This window comes from Coffea arabica, chromosome 2e, assembly GCF_036785885.1.
Source record: "Coffea arabica cultivar ET-39 chromosome 2e, Coffea Arabica ET-39 HiFi, whole genome shotgun sequence".
NCBI classification, from domain to species: Eukaryota; Viridiplantae; Streptophyta; class Magnoliopsida; order Gentianales; family Rubiaceae; genus Coffea; species Coffea arabica.
In genome coordinates this window covers 38,090,137-38,108,767 of record NC_092313.1, presented here as the reverse complement: position 1 = coordinate 38,108,767, position 18,631 = coordinate 38,090,137, and the positions used below count along the sequence as shown (strand labels likewise).

Genomic DNA, 18,631 nt, shown 5'->3' with positions numbered 1-18,631 from the left:
AGACCTTTTTTCTGACAACTGGCCAAGCCATTATCACCATTAATAATTTTGTAAAAATCATACGAGCCTATCATTTAATTCCTCACATTCTATAACATTTGCTTCAGGGCAAAAATTCATTCTCAATCAAGCTGGCTGCTAAAAAACTGAAGGAAATGAACTTGTGCCAAAATTATGGACATCATTCATTGTTACGCAAACGTTGTCAATACCAATCCATATAACATCCATGTTTAGAATTGCTGAAATAAGATAACATTTAAATCTCTTCTTGCCCTGTATTGAAATCTGCAATAGCATGGCAACTTCAACCAACCTAAAACAGGAAATGATATTCCACTAAAACAGGAAATAATAGTATCAATCGGCTAAAAAGAATGAATAAGGTGAATACCAAAAAAATTAAACTTTGAACTAACATATTCCACTAGATTAACTAGTCAAAGCTCTTAACACCAAAAGAAAGGAAACCCAAAGCTGCAAATTTACAAGCTATTGAACTTAAGCTGAACAAAACTAATTAACTATACGCATAATCTGAAAAGAGTAATTTAAACTCAAGCTTTGACTTGCAGTTTCCATCATTCCATAAAAAAGGTGCATCTCATGCTTTTCCTAAAGATTTATGATGATCATGCTGTTTTTACAGAATGGTGCTACGCCATTCTTGTTTCTTTTTCTTTTTAATTTTTTTTTAAAAAAATACACTTTTCTAGTCAAGATTCCATTTTCTTTTTTAATAATTTCATCTTTTATTGACAAAAACATGGACTGTACAAAGATCTGGTTAACTTCTTTACACCAAACTAGATCAAACAAACAGGATTTGCATAGAGTTCATTTTCTAAATCAAATGTACATAGCAAAGAACCCACAAATCCATAATTGTTATCTAGGTAGTAGGTCCCATTTTATTATAGTCCAAAGATTCTCAAAAGAAAAAGTTGAATGTCCAGTAGCCAAATTCCAACCTTGCTAATTGCATTATATTTAAAGGGCTGCTCATTATGTATATATTCTAGGATCCAAACTAGACTAGAATTGATTACATTATCTTGTTCTAATATTGATCTAGGCCAACCTATAATAACTGATTCTAATATTGAACTTTAAGCTTCTCCAATAGAAGTAACCAAACAAAACTCAAAGAAAAATGACATGAAGAAGGACAAATCAATTTTGTCAAGTGTTCATGTCAACAACTAAAACAAACATGCAACGTTCAAAAGAAGGGATACCCACGAGTCAAGACAACATAGCAGACAATTCTTATCATTAAAAAAAGACGTATCATCAATGTCAATATACAACAAAAGTTCCAAGGTTATAGCTAATCATAACGTCCAAGAAAATATATAAAATGAAGCACAGGGATTGAAAGAGCCATTACTTTTCTATGTCTAAACAAGCTGCAAAATTGAAATCAGCAGTGGTCTAAGTCCTGGACGAGTAGTTCAACCAAAGTCTTCCCTGCATTTTCCCTCCTTGCAGCTAATGAAATGCCTGAGGTAGTACTCATTTTCAAAAAAAGTATCAGCCTCAAACTACGAAGAATTCTAAGATTCACAAAAGATCAGCTAAGTTTATGCACAAGCAATTTTTTTTTTCAAAAAATGAAAACATAAGTAAAAGACCAAGAAAACAAAGATAAAAAGCATAAACTTGGCATAGACTTGCAAAAATCACAAGTAAAATAGCATAAATCCTGTAAAATTGTTCATCTGCAAGACTGCCAAGGTCGACATACACATACATACCAAATCCTATTTGACATATTCTCAACTTTTCAGGTTTTGTACTTTAACTTCTCCAAAGCTTACAAATGATTAATTAATGGATCCCTAGGTAATTGACTATACATGGTAGAGAACAAATATTTTATATAACCATTAACAGAAAAAAAAAATCCATCCATTATGATGCTAATAAAATTGCAAATATAACCTGTATCAGGAAATCATTTACTTGCATTTTTGCCGAATCCCAGAAAACATTTTAGTAACAAAAGATTTCCAGAGACACAATTAAATAAGCAGCTCCCCTTGAACTTAGTAATCACCACACAGAAATGCTACTAAGTAGTGCCAATCATTTAAGAGAGATTATCCAATCCAATCACCCAAAAATGTAACACTACCAATGTATTTTCCCAACATATAGAAAGTCCATGAGTGTATTTATGTGATTTAAGATAAAACACCTTTGAACCTTTGTCCTTTCTATCTCCGTAGTCCATGATTCCGCTCCCATATGCACTGTGTTATATTTTTGTGGGTTCCAAAGAAAATTCATGGAACCTCAGTCACCCAATAATATGTCAACAACAATAGTCACATCACTTATCCAGCAAGTTCGCCAAAACTACAAATTTAGATTGGATAAAAATTTTTTTCTCTTTTTTAAGTCCTAATCTACCAAATCCATTGAACAAATCTTAAATAAGATACTTTTTCCTATTTCCTAATATTTAGTTCTTATTTGTTTTGAAATCAAATTTCTACTTCGAAGAAACCTTTTCTACAATATTGCGGCAGTTAAAATTTCTGAAAACAATATCATAAAATTCAGATATTCAACTCAAGATAAAAGAAGGGCCAAAAACCCCTATGGTCCTCCAACTTTCCATTTGGTGCACTTTTGGCCCTCCAACTAATAAGTATGAACATTTAGTCCTCCAACTAATAAATATGTTTACTTTTAGCCCTTCCGTCCAATTCTACTGTTAAAGTCGACCGGAAACACATCAGGTATTACTCACGGGACAGATTAAGGGGTAACTTTGCCAGTGCAACACAGAAAAATGTTAAACTGTTCAGATCAAATATTACCAACCCAGCATAAACTGTTCAGATCAAATATTACCAACCCAGCATCAGTGATGAGAGCAAGACAACTTGGTATATCCCTATTCTTCAATATTTTATCTTGTTCAAAAGTCTGCCTTCTCAATTTCCCTTTATTTTCACCCGTCTACTTCCTCAATACCAAATTTTAAAATGCAAACCTCCATCAAATAGTAGAGTAAACAAACCAACGGGATTGAAGTTCCTTTCATAGTAACATCACAAAACTGAGAATATGCATAACTACCCACAAAAAAAAAAGCACTATTTTCGGAGACAACAAAAGGATTAGCATGCACATCACTTGATGAGTATTGGACTCAATAAGTACCAAAAGGTAGGTCTCCAACAAGCAGTGGATTCTTGGCGCCTCTAGCCATGGCACAGCAATGAATAACATTTCTTCAGAGTAATAGGAAAATTGGTGTCATGGCCATGAACCACGACGGAAGCAGAGTCACTCACAAGGCAACTATCAATGCCAGAAGTATCAAGATGCACTGCATATGGATAATCATAGGCTGTCACTATTCTTATTGGCTACCCCTTTTTAGGCTTCTGGCGTAAATTTGTCAATGTCACTCTTTGGTTTGGGTTCTTCAGCTTTGGCCCTCAATAAACAGTGTTCTCTGGAGCATTGCTCAAACATCTTATTCCCAAAAGGGTCTTGTAAAAAGATTTCCTTTTGGTGATAGAGCCTAAGCAATTCCTGATTGAGGTAAGAACTGGCATACAGACTTGGAAAATAAAATTACGATTTATACTTTCCTAGGAATCTTGTATGTAGAAATGTGAAGGCTTGTAAATATAAAAGAAATTAGGGAGGATTGAAAGGCATTATTTTTGGTGGCCCTTCACTTCACAGTTCAGTTTTGTGGCCAAGCCAACAGCAGAACAAGTGGGGAAGATGAGAAATGGGGATAGGTTGGTGGTGGGCTGGTCACATGTCAGTCATTGAGTCAACATGTATTATCCTCTAAATTTGTGTGAGAACTCGGGAAATTTATGTGTACACTTCGAATTTATTTCATTACATTTAATCTGTTATTAGAAATATTATATGTAACAAATGAATGGTTAAAGTAAATGCATAATTGAATTTCTATAAAATTGAGAATTTAGAAATATCCTGGAATGGTGTAGAAAAAAAAATTATATGAATCAAATAAATATATGATATGCATATTGTAATTTGTGTCATTTGAATTTATTATATAGTTAAATAAGTACATGCCTAATTAATTTTCTTTAAAGCCAAATGTGTGAAAATCTACTAGATCAATATAAGGAAAATTTTTCAAGGTACATACAAATTAGAACAAACGAAATTTTGAGTCAAGGTGTAAGACAATAAAATTATGGACTCATGGCAAACAAATGAACTAAAATTAAAAGACCAAACCAACCTTAGAGTTTTGGTTAAACTACCATGCAGCCAAGGAACAAGTTATCAGAATTTCATAAAACAAGAACCGAGAGAAGAAATACTTGGAGAGATTGGAACCTACTGGAAGCTAGATAACCGTCCGCTAAGTCCAAGCAGTGGAAAGGAAAAGGAGTAGAAATTGTCTGATAGTTTTGGGCAGTGAGTAACTCTTATTTGGACAGCTGCCAGGAAGGAAATTTACTACCAAATTGCTGAGTAAGCAGTGACCGAATGAGAGAAGCTAAGAAATTCAATTGTGCACTAGTTGGGCGGTGATAAGAAGAGGAAACCAGGCAGCTCCTCACTTTTCTTTCTTTCCTTCTTTATTTCATTCTTTCTTTCTGAAACCAACCGAGGGAGTGGAACTAGAGGTGAGGAGAGAAAGCTGATTAACTCCATCAGCTGCTAAACATAAACAAATAGACCAACAAGCGCAAGGAACGGGAGAGATAGCTGGTGCAAGAGTTGAGGAACCGAAACAGGAACTTAAGCAGCCTGCACCAACGAACTTTAAGGAGGAAAAAGGAAGTAGCTGTGAGCCAGGAAACAAACTCGACCCTCGAGAGTAGTTATTTGGATATTTGGAGTTGGTGGTCGGGGAACAAACGAGGGAGCTTAGGGAGTTAACATGAAGTCGTTTGTGATTGTAAATTATCTAGAATCATATCACGGCTGAAGTTTTGTATTAAACTTGGTATTGTAAAAGATTTGAACGCGTGGTTTTAGTATACCACAATGTTGTCTCTAAAGTTAATGTAAGATTAATGAGAGTTTATCAAATGTTATCTCTGAAGTTAATGTGAAATTAATGAGTCCTGGCTCTCGGTGATCCGCTATTTTCTAGGGTATGCCCTAGGAGAAGGTGAGGCCGTCACAATTTGTCCCAGTGCTAAAAAAATTACCCCCTTAATTTGTCCTCTGAATAATACGTGATGTGTTTTCTATCCATTTTAACGGCAGAATTGGACGGAAGGATTAGGAGTGTACATATTTATTAGTTAGAGGACTAAATATACATAGTTATATTAGTTAGAGGGCTAAATATTTGTCCTCTGAGTAATACATGATGTGTTTTCTGTCCATTTTAACAGCAGAATTGGACGGAAGGATTAGGAGTGTACATATTTATTAGTTAGAGGACTAAATATACATAGTTATATTAGTTAGAGGACTAAATATACACAGTTATATTAGTTAGAGGACTAAAAGTACACCAAATGAAAAGCTTGAGGATCAGTGGGGTTTTTTCCCCATAAAAGAAAGATATCCTTAAGAAAAAGGAAAACTAGAAAATGGATAACTAAAAGTCAAATTGCTTGTTTCCTGCAAAATTGCCTTTCCCAGAATATGATATCCATACAATTAATGGTCAAAAACCTACAAGCAAAACAACTCATAATCAAAATTATCAAATCCAGCTCTAAATTCAAACCCACACCAAACATGATCTAAATAACTATGTTCAGCAAAACAAGACCCCACAAAATTGTACCTTTTCAAGCAAAAATGGCAAAAACACAGTAATAAGAAAGGTTAACAGTCTGAAATTGATTAAATAGGTTCATTTTACGAAACCAAACCCTAACCCCTGTTGAAAAGTAAAAAATCGCACAGAAATCCTGAAAATTTCCTCAACATCCAGAACCTAAGAGAAATTAATAGCATTAAAATTGTGGAGCTTTGGCATGAATTTACATCTGACAAAGAAAGGAAACAGGGATTTGGTTGGAAAGATTGACAAGGGAGAGAAAACAAATAGACAGGAGCCATTACTAGATCTGAATCAACAAACCATAGTGCTAAGAAGCAAGATTGGCAAGAAAGCCTAGGCTAGGGAAGAAAAGGAGAGGAAGTGAAGACGAAATGGTACATCTCGGTTGTTACTACCTGGAAAACAGTGCCGCTTAGTGAAAGAATTTGAAACTTGAAAAGTTATAAATTTTTTAAGCAATGCCATCTATGAATGTACAATTTTCAAGGTTGAATGTACAACTCTGTTGCTGCACTTTTATAATGGACCAAAACTTTTGTGACAAGAACTGGACTTTTCTTGACAACATCCCAATATTGTTATAATATCTCCATTTTTACTTATAGAAGCGAGGAGTTCATCAAGAGAAACTGACTCTCGGTGATGAACCTTGCCTTTATCGAAAAACCACTTTCTCTTTGTAGTGCCGATGATCACTTTATCTTCTATGAAAAAAGAGTCAAAATTATCCAAAAGCCTTACATAGGACATATTTGAAGCATTTCTAATAAAATAAACTAATCTAATAGCACTCAATTTAAACCACTGTCAACGCTACCAATCAAGTATAGTCATGAGCAAACCAATGAGATTCTAGACAAAAATCTATTAATATACTAAACAAACAACAAGAAATCCGAAACAAGAAAGCAAGTAATCTGAAATAAGCCACATGATTAAATCCCAAACTTTTAGCGAAACAAGAAAGCAAGTAATCCGAAATAAGCCACATGGTTGGTTAAATCCCTCTTGAGTGACATTTAAACTACCATTGCTATAGTGGCTAGAACAAAATTCCCAAATCAAGAATTTAGTCCCAAAAAGGAAAAAAATAAATAACAAAAAATCTTTGATACGTAAAGACTAAAGCAAAATTCAAGTTCATAAAAAGAAAATAACAAATTCGAAATATTTAGACGAATAAAATCAAATCAAACTAAAAATAAGAAAGATCTACAGTTATAACCGAACATTAGAAAAAAATTGAGAATGGAAAGAACTAACAGAAGAAAATAAAAAATTAGAAGCATCAGATTAATAAACAAAAGTTAAAACAAAACTACAAACAAAAATACCATTGAGACAGAATTCTACCTCATGATTCTAATTGGTTTACTTGCAAAATCTTTCCATCAACTTCTTGGAAAACTCGTATAAGCACAAATGATTTTCTCCAATTCGTTGAAAACCTGAAGAGTCCCAATCGATTTTTCTCCATCAACTTCTGAAATAATTTCAAGAATTAGGGTTTCTTCTTTCATTATTATCCCTGCTACTTCAGTTTGCCATTAAAATCTTCCCATCGCTCGCACCATTATCGCCCTTTGTTGAATCCTCTGCTGCAGCCGGCGCTACCTTCTTCTTCATCTTTTACTCCAAGATTTTCTTTTTTTTTCTTTTTCTGGTGGAATATGTCAAGAGAGTTTCTCCAGAACCACTGTCAATGGGTTTTCTGTCTGTGTTAATACTTCACTTCCCGGTTCCACCACTGTGAATGGGGTTTTTTTTTACTTTCTCAAAACAGTCGTGCCCACAATTGTCGATACTCTACTATCACTCCTCGAATTTTTCCCCCCGCACCCTCTCCTCCTCTTTTTTTTTTTTCCCCTTCACTGATAATTTAATTCTACACTTGCTTCTATTCCTATTCTAACTTATATTAGGAGATCCAACTGAATCTATGAGGAGGTCAACGGGAACTAAACCACCATTAGATCCTCTCCACCTTGAATTATTGAAAACTAGCATTAAGAATAAAGGCAATGTGTGTGCAGTTTAGAAATAACTAGGAGGAGAACATCACGCTTTACGCGGTGTAATTTTCAAACTTCCCAAAAATATTCAATTATTCGAAATGGGATAGTAAATATAAAGAGTTACATAAATGTGCACTAAAATCTTTGTGATTATTTTTTATAATTTTATTAAGCAATGAAGAGAAGCCACAATTTCAGCCTAATTGCTAAATGACACGGTCATTTTTTGTTTTGCTGACTAATTGGATAGCAATGGTAATGTCATAAGTTTGAAAATAATATATCATCATGTAATGTTGCATTCTATTTTTTATGTACACCAAAACCTATGACTTTCCAACTCAAAAAAAAAAAGAGCACAGTGTAGTATTGCATCAAGGCTTGGCCTTATTATTAGAATCTTATACTACCAATCTATTGTTTTCGTAATTACATCAAACTGACCCAAAGACTGCAAAAAAAGACCCATTACTTTGTAATACAATAACCAAAATGGCTTCATTAGCTTGTAACTTCAAGAAATCTGAGGAAAAGAAACTGTGCTTACATATCAACCTTAGTGAGATAAACTGCATTTGACCAAAAATGAAGGAAGATTACTAATGCAGGGTGTATCCTCTGAATACATCAATAACATAGGGATGGTCAACTACTTAACACACAAAAAAAAGAAGAAAAAGGAAGTTACATAGGCCTTGATCATTTGATGCATGTCAACAGCTAGAATCCCATAAAAGGAGAGACAAGTGCATGAGATAATGTAAAAGTCTCCATTTATGAAACTTAAGACCGGTAGACTGCAGTTCAGAGGTTCTCATTATATATCAAACCAGTTCTAGCTCAAAAAGGAAAAAAAAAGACAAATAAGAAAAAAGAAATGCGCAGTGTAGTATTGCATCACGGTTTTCCTTGTTATTAGAATCTTACACTTCAAACTAACCCAAAGACCGAAAAATGCATTATTTTGTAGTATAATAATCAAAAAGGTTTTCATTAGCTTGTAACTTCAAGAAATTCGATGAAAAGAAATTGTGCTTACATATAAACCTTAGTGGGATAAATTCCATTTGACCAAAAACAGAGGAGGATTATTAATATAGGCCATAATTCTATCCTCTCAATACATCAATAGCAAAAGGGATGGTCAAACTCTTGGCAAAAAATAACTCAGCAAGTTACACAAGATTTTAAACCAAACAAAAATATCATGACAACACCATCCAAGTGAGATATAATGCATCAAGAGCTGATAAACATTTATAGTAGGTAATATAGGAATCATATAGCTACTGTTAGTGCAAAATCTAGTATCCAATGTCATACGCTTCCAGGCTATAATTTGATAATGCTTCAAGGGTGGCCGATTCTGCTTTCTAGATATAATAAACACGTAGTTTTGTTAATAAAATGGCAGAAACATTCTTGAGTGGTACTGCAAAAACCCACTTCATATGGTTAAATATTAGCAACAATTACCATATTCTCAAAAAATATATCATAGATTTTTTTCTTTTATCATTGCCCCTTCCATTTTAACCTAACTTTTTTCACTTACAGGAACATCAACTTAGTGTCTATCTATGCACCTATATGCCAGACAAGCTTTTTCCATATAATTATCCCTGAAGGCAAAAGTATGGGGCAAAGGTTTTAGTATATTTCATAGGTCGGGGCATACTACACCAGTGCAACCAAAGAATAAATGAACAATCTTCAATTACACAATATAAAACATGCAATAACTACAAATGAACAATTTTCATTACATTATTATATACACAATATAGACATTGTTGTAAAAAAAATTCCATTCATAAAGATGGTTATATTAAAACGAAAGGCAAAAGAAAAAAGGTAGTGGTACATGAAGGGGAAATAGAGCAACTCAAAAATGATATGACGTAATTGTCCATGAAATCACGTCTAATTGATGTGACGTAATTGTCCACCCACTTAATTATACTATAATTGTCCACCAGAGCAAACTATAAACATCATAAGCAACTCAAAAAAAAGGATAAAACATAATTTTATTTTATACTGCATGTTGGCCAATATTTACAGCCTTAAAACCATAGTGCATAACATTTTATCCAGAATTCCTCAAATTTAAACAAGGTTGGTATCCTTTTATTTTCTTTATTAGTAAAAATAAAATATATAACATCATACTTTACAATTTCAAAAAAAATTGATGCAAGGTAGACTGCAAAGCTGCCAAGTAGTCTAAAGTTTCATTATAAAAAAACAAATAGCCAATATTGAAGAGTAAAACTACAACTCAAAACACAACTATACAAGCAAATGCCATAATGAGACTTTAAGAGAAACGAGAACATGCTTGCATAAGAAATATATGAAGAACTAAGAATTATCAAGTTGATGGAATTTTGAACAAAGTCAAATAATGAAATCCCTGAAATCCTTGCTATTAATACATTTTAAGGAACCCAATCAGATACTCATAATATTATACCTATTAACTCAGCATGGTCTACACCATATTACGTATAACAAATATTTTCTATCCTGCTAATGCTAATCCTTTGCTAAAACTTGTATTTAAAACTCAAAGATCCAAAACAACCATGTTTCTCATTATTTCAAGAGGCAAAAAAAAAAAAAGAACAGTCAAAGTCAATCTCACATGATAAGCATGTTACTCCAGAGACAAAACAATTAATCTTAATTGCTAAAGAACAGTATTCCCCATCCAATTAGTCATCATGTAAGGCCTTAGCACAAATAAACATATTGACCACATGGAGGATATTAATGAGATGTGAAATTTCTAAGTTTCCATCCAAATCACTGGTTCTACTATCTATATTAATTCAAAGTGAACAAACCATTAACAGATTATACTAATTCAAGTCATCAATTTCCTTCTTTTGGCAATCACAAATTAAAATGCTAGGAAAGTTGAATTTTACTCTTGTCACTGGTAGAATCAGCTTCCTGCTTCTTGTACACATGGGCAAGAGTCAGTTGAAGAGAAGGTTAAGATCTATGTGTCAAAGAAGCGTAAGAAGAAGAGGAAAAAGTCAGATATAAAGAAATAGGTGGTGCCTCTGGGTGCTTAAATATTCAAGTTTCTTCATCATTTGTAGTTCATTTTAACTTTGACCATTGTTACTTTTAAAGAACTTAAAGGACTCTATAGATGGAAAGATGAAACAATGACCTTCAGTAAATTCAGCTTTTGGTGATTCTTGGAGTCTATTAGAGGGGAACAATCAAGATTATAGAGCTCAAATACTATTGCAAAGTGAGCTAATGCTAATTCTTTCCCTTTAAAAGTCATGCATAGATATGGTCGCTAGAAAGTTAACCACCAGGCAGGTGTTGTGTAGTTTCAGTGGAATGAGATAGATATTTTAGTACTTATAGCATTTTTAGCAAAACTATGTGTATCAACTAAGCTGTATCATTAGTAGCAAAACACAAAAAAAAAAAAGAAAGGGTAAAAAAAAAAAACTAACTATAGGAGCTGCAGGAAAAGTACCTAGAAATTCAGCGAACTGAGAGCAAAAACTGAAGAAAAAAAAAGCCAATGATGATGAATATAACAGCCCCATTAGTATGAGAACACAAATACAAAACTGAAATAGGAAATCATCCATGCATGCGCCAATTGTCTCATGTTGAAGTTAATCTTAATGCTTATAATTCCAATGACCGGTGAGAACAATAGAACTATTAAATCAATTTAAACAAGCTTACAACTTACATGGCACGGCTTTGGAAACTACAGATTCAGTAGGCACATCATTAAGTAAAGAAACTAAGACCATGCATGCAACAGATCCAGCATTAGATAATAGGTGACACTCTACACTCCAAAGCAAAACCCAAAATCAAAATTTGAGGGGACACCTCTTGGCTACTGTGAAGTTTTTTTTTTTATTTTAGAAGACAATAGTGAATTAGCAATGCAAATGATGCAAATAATTAAACAACTAAACTCCAAAAGCAGAAAAAAAGAAAGAAAAATATCCAATTCTTGGAATCTTGGTAATCACTAAAACACATGAAACTTTGAGCACAATGGAGATAAATAATTATGTATCAGATCCTAAATGTCTAACCACACAAAACATTAGATCAAAGATAAATTCCATTAGGCAAGATATGAAAACAACATTCTAGAAAAACACTCTAAACAAAGGTGTGAGTAGTCAACAAAGAAATGGAAAGGAGGGAAAAAAAAAATAGAACGCACTGATTCTTTCATATACTTACCAGTTACCATGAAGCAAGCACTTGTACAGCCAAAAAACCTGAAAAAAAAAGAAAGAAAATATTTGATAACTACTAGATAAAATCAGAAGAATAAAAACTGATCTAAAAAGAAATTAACATATGAAGAAAAGCAAAATCCGCCTAAAGGCTTTCTTAGCAATTATTTCCCCTTTTCATCTCAGTGGCAGCTGTTAGGACAAAAAAAAATAAATTTTATGTATAGCTAAGAAAGAAAAAAATGGAAATTGGGCACAACATGGGGAAAAAAAGAAATTTTCACCTTAGCTAACTCCTTTGAACTTCATTTGCTTTTTATTAACCATATAGACTAAGGGCGAACCCCTGGGATCCACGTCGGATGTCGTCATCCTCCGCGTGGCAACGTGGGATTGGTTTGATGGTGATGTGGCGCGAATTGATTGGTTTTAAATTTGCCTTGGTTGCGCCTAATTTTTCCTCCCCTTCGTTCGTCCTGTCTTTCCTTCCTCCTGTTTATTGCTACTGTGTTAGTCTGCAGGCGTTCGGCGGGAGTCATCACCTCCTCTCTACCCACTCCAACCTGCTTCCTTGGCCAGTCCACTCCGAAATGACTGTGTGTTCAGGAGCCGTACATTTCCTCCACGCCTTCTTTCTGTTCCTTCCTTCCCGAGGATTAGGTGGTTGTGATGATGAAACTTGTTGCTTGTCCCCGTTACATTGGTATGTGCTTGTCCTCTTTATACTTTTTAAGATTCTTGTTTCTTTCTTTGCAGAACTTCTCTAGCCCTCATTTTTTTTCTTTTTTCTTTTTCCTTTTTTTTAAAAATGGGTTGTAGTTGTCTTATTTACATATTTCTGATGTTGCAAGTGACAAATTGGAAATTACCTCCGGCGACCTGATGAGATCTTGCAAGCTTTTTGTTTCCCTTTCTAAACTGCATTCTGTATGGTTGAAAGTTTTGATTCTTCTAATTCCTCCACTTTCTTATGCCCGAGTTCTTTTGTACTTTTTTTGGCTTTCTGAAGAAACCGTGTTGTGGGTTTTTCTCTGTTTTCCCAATACAGCAAGGGATCAATGATAAAGGAGGCATCTTTTTCAGGTTTGAGGTTATGTTTAATAGTTTTTATCAATGATTTTTCAAATCAATAGCCTATTGTTGTTTTTTTGCTTGAACTATTTTTATTTGTTGGTAGCCTTCTTGATTTTCAGGTTTAGAAGAGATTTTTGCAGTTTTTTGGGACAAAATAGCTTCGATCAGCAGGAAAATTGCCTCAGTGAGTTTCTTGCTACAGATTTATGTGTTTTGGACTATTGTTATCTAAGCGCTTTCGTAACGTTGTCTTTTTTATGAACTGACTTCAAGTTTTTTCCCTTGTTTTTTTATAAATGCTACTGGTATATGCTTTTGCCGTTGCGATGAGTTCATTTTAAACTTCCTGCCTTTTTCTTTCTGTTTTAGTTTTTCTTTCTATTCTTGTGATTGTCTGTTTTACATCCGTATGGTATGCCTTTCTTTGTAGAATTCGCTGGCCTTTTGATTCTTGCGAGGAGCCTTCTTTGAAGCTAATCCTTTGTCGTTTGTTGGGACAAGATTTCTGTTGCAGTTCAGATGTTTGTTTATTTATCTTCTTATTGGGATAGTTGTACCTTTGTAAACCACCACTGCCGTCTATATTATTTGTCCTTTAATTTTTGTTTCTTTTTCCGAACCACACTATTTGTCTTTTGGCTGATGGGCTCGAGACCAGAAAAGGTTCCATCTTTCTCTTCCTCTTTCTCTCTTCTCTTTTTATTTCTTCCTCTCTTTTTCCCCTATTTGCTTTTCTTCCATCGGGACAAGCCAACAACAGTCCAACCGTCGAATGTCCACCTGTTTGAGTTCAATTTTTTTTCCATATATCATGTCTATCTGTTCGATTTATATTACAGCAAGAGAAATGGGACAAAAAAAAACGTAAGCCATGAAAAAAAGAAGCAGAAAGGGAGAAAATGGAGGTTCATCAGAACATGTATGCTTTTGTTTTTACTTTTTTTTGTGAAATTTAAGCTGGTTCTGTGAGTCTTTTCATTTAATTTTTTCCCCTGATCAGAGAAAGAAGATGAGAAGAAGAATAAGTAGATGAAGAAAAAAGTATGGCTCTTCAGCCTCATCGGTTCTGTAAGTTTATTTTTTATTTTAATTTAACCAGTTTTTGTAAGATTTTATTTTAGTTCAAAATACATTTTTATCTGATTTTTTGAAATGAAAATAAGGAGGTGAAGCAGATGAAGGGAAAGAACGGATCTCTATTTTGAATCAGTGCTGTACATTTTTTCTTTTACTTTTTTTTTGTAACTTGAGCAGTTTTTCTGAGTTTCTTTCTTCTTTGCCTCTTTTTTAAAATCTAATTTTCTATTATTGAATCTAAAGCAAGAAATAAAGAAGAAATCATAACATTTCATAGTCCTAAGCAGTTTTTTGTTAATTTGTGTAAGTACGATCAGTGTTTGTGGATTGGTTATTAGAATGATTGAAAAATTGGATTTTGATGAACTCATTCTAAATGGTAAGAGCTTGAAAGTAATTGATCAGAGAATGCTTAGGATCACATCGGATTGTTTTTGCTTTGAGTTTTCACTTTTCTTTGGTTTATTCATTGTGCAATTATTTATTATACTGACAATAAGATTTGGTTTTGATGAGACTGTTTGAGGATTCTAATAGCTTACAAGCAAATGATAAAGGTAGACATCATAATCATTTATACTTTTTGGTTGCTACATTTTGGGATATGAATGTTAATTATCATTGGATTTGATAAATTTAGTGCTTCTGGTGTACATTTAAAGCTTAAAGTAATGCAATTACCTTGGGCACTCATGATTTATCTAAAATAGAAAGAGAAAAATATGCCACATACTCATTTATCCAAATCTGTTTACTGAAACTTATATGCAAAATCCCACCTTTTTGCCAGAAAAACTACCAAAAAATCTTAGGACATGAAATGTACGAAGACTTTTGTCAGAAGGCTAGATGGGCTTTAAGTTTAACCGCCCTTGTGGAAGTGGGATCATCAATTGTAGCTGAGGTTTAATCTTTAGTGAGTTATTCTTTGTAGTTCACTGAACCTTCAAATGTTCTCTCCTTAATTATCTCTGCTGTTCATGTCTCCAGTGTTGTTGAATGGTAACATTAATTACAATTTATCTCTCATTTAGGGAGTGTGCATGCTTGTGTGTGGAAGTTCTGATGGGTTTTATGCATTTTTTTTGTGTTGAAGGATCACTGCTATGGCTTTGGTTTGGCCATCTGGGGAAAAATCTGGGACTTCTAGAAGAAAATCTTTTTTTTTATTGATAAGAGAAAAAAATGTATATCGTGCTCATTGTGCTTTCTGTGTAAATCTTCCCAATAATAGGAATGTTCCTTCCAATAAATTCAAAACCAAGTTTGAATGATGTTACAAGCTTGACCATTGTGAGAGGAGTCCAGGGTTCTCTGACATTATTTTATGCTATGTCTTTATAACAAAGGTAGCCAGCATTGAATTGGGGGTTGAGTTAATTGAGGCCTCTCTGCATGCTGGCTTGTTATTTCCTAATGATCTACATTTCGATATTGTTACTTTATATTAGAGATCAGTAATTGTAGAAAGCAAGCTTTGAGTTATGTTCGGCCTACAATCTTTGTATTGCTATACTTTTCCTCTATCTACTGACAATCTATTGTTAAAGAAGATGGTGGGTATGTGTAAGTTTCCTCTAGAAGGTATTTGGTGTGATGTCAAAAGCCGTGAACCTACTTGAAATTGATTAAAACATGATTAAAACATGATTCAGGGATAATGACAAAACATATTTTCAAGCTCCTTTTCCATCATTTATATTGTCATTGGTCTTCATTCTTCATCTTCTGTACTTTTTTTGGTCAAGTTTTAATAAACTTTACTTGAGTTACTTGCCCTGCTAAATATTGCAATAAGTATTGTGCTACTCCATTTATCAACTTTTTAGTTATATCTATGCGTATTGAAAAATAGTGGACTACTTCTCACATTCATTTCGCTTCTATAATTTGGTGGAAATAAATAACAAAGATTGTTCTTTTTGGAAAATGGAATTGTATGCTAATTGAAGTTCATTTAGTTGTCTTTCAACTACTGATTGATTTTAATCATGACTTTCTGATTTGCTAGACAATTTAAGACCGCCAGTTTTGCATAATAATAAAAGTAGTTAGAAGTTAGGGCAGTAGTTAGAAGTTTTTAGAATCAAAACAAGGAGGAATAAGCACCATCATTGGTTAAGCTTACTATTACTTTGGGTAGAATAATTTCAAAATGTATTACACTTTGAATGTGTCTGCAGATCTAAGTTTTATTTGATTGAACTCTTCCACTGATGATGCATTATCCTGCCGGGTATATTTATTCTTGCTGGCTTTGGTTAAGATTGTCATTGTTGCTTTTTTGGTTCTTGAGACATTTTCTTTTTCTTTTGTTTAGAAACATTAAAATTACCTCTTGTGCACTTGAAGTGTGAAGATGCTAATGGGTTATTTGCATTAATATCATCAAGAAATTTTGTCAAATCTCATTGCTTTTGGTTTCTCTTGAGGTATTGTCTTGATCTTTTCATGTGTGACCTTTTCATCCTTTGCTATGTTGCAATGCATGCATGACCTTTTCATCCTTTGTACACTTCCCTGCAAATTGGAAAATAGGCCAGCAGTGGAGAAAGAGTCCATATGTCAGTTCATTTTTGGCCATATTGCCATTTTGAGAAAATAGTGTCTGTGGGAATAATTTTGTTTTCAGATACATGTATTGCAAGATTCTTTCCTTTTCCTCATTTTTTGTCTGGATTATCATTAATTTGGAGTCTTTTGGACTGGTGAACGATTCTATGTTTATTGATGATGGAGAAGCTATTGATCTGCCTGATGGCCTTGTTCAATTTCGGATGAATTTGGTGGAACTTTCGTTGATATCTGTCAGATTCTAGGCTCTGCTGCATTCAGGCTATCTCAAGCTACTGTGTTCAGCATTATAACTTCATACTTTTTGGATGCTCTTCTAGGCGATGATCAGCTCAGCTTCAATAACCTAAACATTCAAGACAAATTGAACTTGTTTGATTTTCATATTTAGAATGCCTGTAGAACTAGAACCTCTTTCGGATGACTATTCAATATTTATAACAAAACTGTATTGCTCAAATAATTTTACTCTGTTTAGTATTTCACTAATTTTCATTCTCACCAACGTTACTAGCTAAACATTAACTGGGCATGTGTGCGCGGTGTCACCACCTAGTTGGTTTCATCCATGCAAAGTGTAGAGTAGTTCAAGCATACCTTAATATGAAAGTTCCGAACAATATCAAGATCCATAGATAATAGGTGGAAGCAATCTTGTTTGTTTAATCAATATTTACAAAAAAAAAATGAAAAAGAAAAAAAAGGCGGGAAAGGAAGATGCCGATGATCAAGAGGAAGAAAAGCCTATGAAGAAGAAGATGGGGGAGAGATGCGTGCTCCATTCTTTTGCAGTACAACAAACCAAGAATAAATGAGCAAAAAGCAAAAAAGCAATAGTAACACAAATACCTACAACCATAATGCAGATATCTCCAAAATCCGACGGTCAATACATGGACGTTCGTTCACTTGTGCGAACAAATTTTCAACAGGCTTCTCAATCAAAAAAGGAGTAGAAAGTTGTTCTTTGTCAGGCTCGTACAGGGATGGTGGAATCTATTTTACACTCACAGGGTATTCAAAAGAAAGATCCTTTATAATAGAATTTGTAAAATTTGGGGAACAATAAGGGTAAAATTATAATTTCACTGGCCCATCATTAAGCCCAACACCAACCCCTTGTCATTCAACCTAACTAATAACACCTACTGCAATGTGGGTCAGCCACTCTCCCCTTTCTTCTCCTCTTCTTTGGCTTGTAATCTTCTTAGTCTTCTGGTCTAGTCTAGTCTAGTTAGAAAGAATGAATGACTGAATGGAAAAGAAACCGAAATGGGAATACAAGAAAGCCAAGCTACCACTGGAAACCAAGTTGGACGAACACTCTTTAGCCAACCACATTTCACCACATCAACAACACAAGCATCCCTTAGAGGCATGACATTCCCTCTTTAATATATATGTTAATTATTAATTTTTATGAATAAATTACTTTTTTACAAAATTAATTTTTATATAAATTCTTCATGAAAAAAATTGCAATTTATTAGTAATTTTTTGTTTAATATAGTTATATTTAATTTAATAGTTATAATAATGGGTATTAGCAAATGTGATTAGGTGGTTAGGGTAAAAATTAAATTTTTTAAGGACAAAATTAAAAGTTTAAAAAATAATACAAAATGTTGATTCCAACTATCACTTTTCTCTTCCTTTATTATTGTATAGATGGATAAAGATGTCTTGTGAGAACCCGAAAAATTTTCTTATTTTATATTATTTTATTTTATTTCTTCGAATACATTTTCTTTACTTTACTTTATTACCTTAATTTCCTAAATATTTTTATAAGTGAGACAAGTTTTTAAATCATTTTCCTTGTATAATTTAATTCATGTTAAGTTCAAAATGCATTATGGAAGTAGGACTCGCTAATGCGGTAAGTGTAATAA

At 33.5% G+C, this 18,631-nt stretch overlaps 1 protein-coding gene and 1 long non-coding RNA gene across 2 annotated transcripts in view; one reads left to right on the top strand and one right to left on the bottom strand.

The window, feature by feature from the left end:
• LOC113732499 (uncharacterized) overlaps positions 1–14,001 on the top strand; it is a 28,107-nt gene extending 14,106 nt beyond the window's left edge. Inside the window, exons 2-5 of the mRNA XM_072080495.1 lie at positions 12,529–12,717; positions 13,063–13,097; positions 13,208–13,272; positions 13,519–14,001. Of these exons, the coding sequence (XP_071936596.1) occupies positions 12,529–12,717; positions 13,063–13,097; positions 13,208–13,272; positions 13,519–13,536 (307 nt within the window). The 3' untranslated portion in view covers positions 13,537–14,001. The remainder of the gene's footprint in view (positions 1–12,528; positions 12,718–13,062; positions 13,098–13,207; positions 13,273–13,518) is intronic.
• LOC140037009 (uncharacterized) lies at positions 1,246–7,827 on the bottom strand. The gene is made up of 2 exons (XR_011840784.1): positions 7,115–7,827; positions 1,246–1,503 (listed from the first exon to the last, which is right to left on the bottom strand). It is a non-coding gene; the product is annotated as an uncharacterized lncRNA (long non-coding RNA).
• Positions 14,002–18,631: the final 4,630 nt, after the last annotated feature.